The 5813-nt window shown below is 50.8% G+C and overlaps 1 protein-coding gene across 1 annotated transcript; it reads left to right on the top strand.

The window, feature by feature from the left end:
• Positions 1–3666: 3666 nt before the first annotated feature.
• On the top strand, positions 3667–5529 carry LOC110085968 (protein BTG1-like). Its single transcript, XM_020806610.3, has 2 exons — positions 3667–3967; positions 4893–5529. The coding sequence occupies exons 1-2, from the start codon at positions 3850–3852 to the stop codon at positions 5243–5245; spliced, it is 471 nt and encodes a 156-aa protein (XP_020662269.1). The 5' UTR covers positions 3667–3849; the 3' UTR covers positions 5246–5529.
• Positions 5530–5813: the final 284 nt, after the last annotated feature.

Raw genomic sequence — 5813 nt, 5'->3', positions numbered from 1 at the left:
GGAGTGATGCATCGGATCCGCACAGGGGATGCACCCCCGCAGGCAGTATCCCCATACCGAGTAACGGGACCCTATAGGGACAAGGTGCGGAAGGAGCTGGACGAGATGCTTAGGGAGAACATAATCGTCCCCTCTTCTAGTCCTTGGTCCTCTCCGATAGTCCTTGTGGACAAGCCTGATGGGAGCATTAGGTTTTGTGTCGATTACAGGAAATTAAACCGTGTAACCACTCCTGATGCCTACCCAATGCCCAGGCTAGACAACCTGATTGAAACCATAGGGGGTTGTCGGTTCATCTCATCATTGGACCTGGTAAAGGGATATTGGCAATTAAGAATTGATCCCAGGGATCAAGAAAAGACTGCCTTTTGCAGCCCTTTTGGTCTCTATGAGTTTCGAGTCCTGAGCTTTGGTCTCAGAAATGCACCAGCCACCTTCCAAAGGCTGATGGACCAGACCTTGGCAGGGCTCAGTGACTTTACAGTGGCCTACATTGACGACATAGGGATCTTCAGTAATACCTGGGAAGATCACCTGATACACCTGGAGTTAGTGCTGCAGAGGTTAAGTGCAGCAGGGCTAACAGTAAAGGCCAGCAAGTGTCAGCTGGGTAGCCCAGAAATAAAATACTTGGGTCACATGGTAGGGGGAGGAGTGATAAAACCCCTGGAGGCCAAAATAGAAGCTGTTCGTGATTGGCCTAGACCCAACACCAAGAAAAAAGTCAAATCATTTCTTGGGTTGGTGGGCTACTACAGAAAGTTCATCCCGAGGTTTAGCGAGATTGCGGCTCCGCTGACCGATCTGACGAGGAAGAAGGCTGATGACCGCATCCCGTGGACCAGCGACTGTGAGGCGGCGTTCCAGAGGTTGAAGGAGGCGTTAATCAACTATCCCGTGCTGCGTGCTCCAGACTTCGACCGGGAGTTCATCATCTACACCGATGCGTCTAACAGCGGGGTAGGAGCAGTTCTGTGCCAGGAGGATGAGAATGGTGACCAGCATCCAGTATCCTACCTGAGTAGGAAACTTCAAAAAGGTGAGAGACATTTGGCAACCGTGGAGAAGGAGTGTTTGGCCATAGTCTACGCGATCCAGAAGGCCAAGCCTTACATCTGGGGAAGACATTTTATTCTGTGTACTGACCATTCACCATTGCAATGGTTAAAGACAATGAAAACCCACAATAGCAAACTTATGAGGTGGGCTTTAAACCTACAGGACTATGACTTTGAAGTGAAGGTGGTCAGAGGGTCAGTGAACTGTGTTGCTGACGCCTTATCAAGAAGACCTGAAGAATGAAGACGGCGAAAGAACATGGACTATGTGTATATAATGATGACAAAAGGTTAAATGTACCTGGTTTTGAAATTGGTTTGTATGAGTAAAGGTAAATTGATGTAATGTATATGGTAAATGTTTAAATGCCTAATTGCTATGGTTAACTTAGAATGTAAGTATGAGTAAGTATAATATGGTATGTATAAATGTTGTTGTGTGTTTTATCAAGGTTGTTTTTTGGTGAAAAGCACGTTAGCTTTCCCCCTACAAAACAACTTATAAAGAGGGGAGGTGTTACATACAGCACTGATGTTACCTGTCTGTCATGGGTTTGGAGGGAAAGTTCCATCCTATGGGGAGTGGAAGGCGGGACATCAGGAGGAGGGGCTGTACTGTATAAATATGTGATGCCTGGGTGGTGAAGATAGGAGAGATGCTGAGAGACACTGGGATGTGACGAAGCAGCAGCTGGGAAGAAGCTGTTGTGGGAGTCTGTGTGTCAGACAGGGTACTACTGTGTGTCAGAGTACCAACCTGATAGGTTCAGGTGTCTGTTGGTTAGCCAGAACTGATAGGTTCAGGGTCTGTGCTTCAAGTTAAGGGTTCTGGGTGAACCAAACTGTGTGTATGTATGAGTGAGAATAAGCCACGTTACTTTATTTTATTCACCTGATTGTTTTATTTTCCCTGTGTGTATTTAAATAAACCTTATTCTTTTTATTGTTCAAAAATCCATCCCTGGTCTGTGTGACTTCTTACAGGGAATGGTTGGTGGCAGCTTAGTGTAACTGTGTGACATATCCCAGTAGGTCTGGGTTTGTCACACCCTCGTAATTAGCTATGCTGGCTAGAAGTGATGGGAGTTGTAGTTCAACATATCTGGAGGGCAGTAAACCTTTATTCATCCCAATACGCTTATGATTGTTATGATTTTGCTGTTTAATGATCTGTGTGCTTAGCCACATTGAATATCGTTTTACAGGTGCAAAGGTGAGAATAAAATATGATGAGCTAATAAAAATATTACAAATTATATGGAAGGGGCATGGGAAAGTTTGGCTTCCTTAAGGCCATTCAATGAAATTTTAGTCAGAAACCTAATATGGATAATTGTCTTATAATTTCTTTTTGAAAAATCAGTAGTAAGAGGATTACGTTGTACTCCATGCATCTGAAAAAGTGGGCCATGTCCAAAGAAGCTCGTACTAAATAAAACTTCTGAAAGGTGCCACAAGTAAACTTGTTGGTTTTGCTGCCAGAGATTAATACAGGCACCAGCTTGGCTGCCTCTACAATAACCTCACTGTAGGCCACACGAAAATAATAATGGTCGGCTGACAATGGTGGTTGGAAATAAAAAGTCCAGAAGTACTTTTAAGGCTAGGGGAAAAAAGGGATTATAGGGTGCATTTTCGTGAACTATCGTCAGATGCAACAGATGACGGGAGGGCTACAATCCATGAACTCTCCCTACTATAAAGCACTGAGTTGTTCTTCTCTCTCACGGCTCTCTCTCTCTCCTTCTCTCTCATGGCAATTACAAGCAGCGGCCACCGTATGCCTTGTCTTCCCAGCCTTGGCGTGACGCGCCTCCGGGTCCCCGGAGTCATCTCGCTGCCCATTTTCATTCGCCTGGCCCTTCGTGCTCCGCGGGAGCCTCGGCTTGCTTGCTAGCCCGTCCGGCCCCGCCCCTCTCGCCGCCTGCGCGCTTCTGATAACCGCCGGTTCTCTCAGGCACGTCCACACAATGAGGGGCTTCTGGTCTCCCTATCGGCGCGAGAGACTCGTGCCCCTCCCTCTCTTGCCATTCTTTGATCAACAAGACGGAAAAAACACTCCAGCCTCACCTCCAGTGACGTCTCTATGGCCACGAGCACGCCCCGCCCCCCGAAGTGTTCACTGGGGCTTTTTCTTCCCCCAAAGCCCCGCCCCGTCGCCTCCTCCCACGACTACTGGCTTCAACAGCCTTCTTTGGCCGGGACAGAAAACAAATACACGGACAGTCCTCTCTTGCCCCACCTCTCCGGCGCCTTCTTTCTTTCCATTGGTAGAAATCCACGTCCCGCTTCTTCCTGGCTTTTTTTTTTTTTTTTGCGGTGGAATGGAAAAATAGGCGGGGCATGAGAAACCCCTTCAACGGACTTTTCCTCGACCGCTTCCTACTGTTGCTAGCGGATCACGAGGGGCGTGTGTCATTTCTCGCCCAATGGGGAGGGGCGGTGTGGCGTCCTCGGAGGGAACGCCCAGTTTCTGTGATGCAGAGGCTAGGGGCGGTGTCATTGGCTGTCGTCGGCTCCGCCCCGTCCCCCTAACTGTGGTTGTGCTGGGTGGGGGGGGAGGAGAAGCCACCCCTTGTCTGTGGGGGCTCTCGGTCTGTTTACTCCTCTCGCGGCGGCTGCGGCAGCGGGAGCTGGACCGTCGGCGCGGATCGGCCCCTCTCTGCGCCCCCGCCCCCCCTCAAACTGCTTCGCCAGGGCCAGCCTTCGGCCACGCAGCCGCAGCCCAACTGAGGGACCCCGGGCAGGGACCGAGCAGAGCCAGGCAAAGTTTTGTGACTCGGCGAGGACGATGAAGACGGAGATCTCCACGGCCGCGGGCTTCATCGCCCGCCTCCTCAAGACGCCCGGCGGCATCGGCGACGAAGAGCTGCGCTGCTTCAGCGAGTCCCTCCAGGAGGCGCTACGAGGTGAGGCGGCTTCGGCGGGAAGGGGTGGCGAGAGGATCCTCGTCAGGGACGCCCCGCCGCCGCCACCCCTTCCAGCCATCCCCGCCGAAAGTGAGGGGCGCGGGGGTGGCGAAAGAAGAGGCCGTCTCGCCCGTGGCGTCGTGTGTGGGGAGGGAGTCGATGCCGCCACAAAGAGGAAGCAGACGCACACGCGCGCTCTCTCTCTCTCTCTTTCACACACGCACGCACACACACTCTCTCTCTCTCTCTCTCTCTCTCACACACACACACACACACACACACACACACACACTCCGTACACGGAAGGTGCCACTGCCCCCCCCCCGTCCTCCTTGCGTCGGGTCGGGTTCCTCCTAAGTTCCTCTCCCAACTCCTACCGTCGCCTCTCTGCCCTTCTCCGCGGGCCCCGTGACAGGACGGCGTCGGTCGGCCGCTTGGCCCCCCCTCCTTTTCGCCCCTTACCCACTCTGTTCAAATGCCTGAGGGGATCAAAACAACGACGACAACCGCCCGTCGCCGCCGTTGGAGCACCCTTTCAGTGTTAGGGAGGAGAGGGCGGATGCACGAGACCCCCTCCCCGCCCCTTTACCTTGGAGGGAGAGGAGTGGCCCCTTTCCTCAGCAAACCTCCCCCCCTTTGCCTTTCGACGTAATGAAGGTCCCATCCTCCTGCTCTTCGCCCCGTCTCCCCAACCAACCCTTCTCCCATCACCCCCCCCCCCGTTTCTGTTGTTCTCCTCTCCAGCCTTGCTTTCCCCTCCCCAAAATGTACACACACACACACACCCCTGTTTGTGTTTGGGGTCCCTGTAGGGATGGAGGGGCAGCTGAAGGACAGGGATATGGCGATGTACTGGAGCTCCTGAGCTCACGTCCAGAGGCTGTAACTCTTTCCCCCCCACCACCCCCTTTGTTCTCTTTCACAGACCACTATAAGCACCACTGGTTCCCCCTGATGCCCTCCAAAGGCTCAGGGTACCGCTGCATTCGGATCAATCACAAGATGGACCCCTTGATAGGAAAAGCAGCAGGCACCATCGGACTGAGCCACCAGAGACTCTTCCAGCTCCTGCCCAGCGAATTAACTCTTTGGGTCGACCCCTTCGAGGTGTCCTATCGCATAGGGGAAGATGGGTCGATCTGTGTCCTCTACGAAGGCCCTCAGCCAGCAGGGAAGAATGCCAAGACCCTTGAGAGCAGGAGCAGCTGTAAAGAGGAGTGGAGCATTGGCAGAGCCAGCCCTTCCAAGAACTACAACATGATGACAGTTTCCAGTTAAAAAAAAAGATTAACATTCCCTGTACAATGATGTATGTATCCCACTTTGATAATGAGGTTAGATGATGTAATTGATATGTTGATTTTCACCCCATAGTCATTAAAGTTGTAGTAGTACTGCCAAACTCTTTGTTTCGTGGCCAAGGGCTAATGTATAAACAACTTTTTTATTGTATGCTGTAAATGAAATTGTACAGTCAAGATGATTGTTTTACAGATTTATATTTTGGGGAAAAATCTTTGGCGATTTGTAATAAAAATGGAATTAACTCTTTTAAACAGTTACTTGTGGTCCACAGAAGCTTTCGACTTATCACCTCTGCACTTATTGGGCAATAATTTGAGAGTACAAGTAGGCCAGGCAGAGGGGTGGGAATTAGACACTGACCAACTGAAATTTTTAAATCTCTCCAGTGACTTGGCTGCATAGACTTATTTCAGGGTCATAAACACAGCTGCAAAGAACAAATACAATTTGTCTAAATATCCAGGCCAGGTTTCTCTATTTCTAAACAGCTATCAAACATGGAATCAGATTTTTCGGAAGTGAAACTAGAAGGTTATTCAAT

This window comes from Pogona vitticeps, chromosome 2 (assembly GCF_051106095.1).
Source record: "Pogona vitticeps strain Pit_001003342236 chromosome 2, PviZW2.1, whole genome shotgun sequence".
Taxonomy (NCBI): Eukaryota; Metazoa; Chordata; class Lepidosauria; order Squamata; family Agamidae; genus Pogona; species Pogona vitticeps.
The sequence above is the reverse complement of the archived record's forward strand: the minus strand, read 5'-3'. Positions and strand labels throughout refer to the sequence as shown.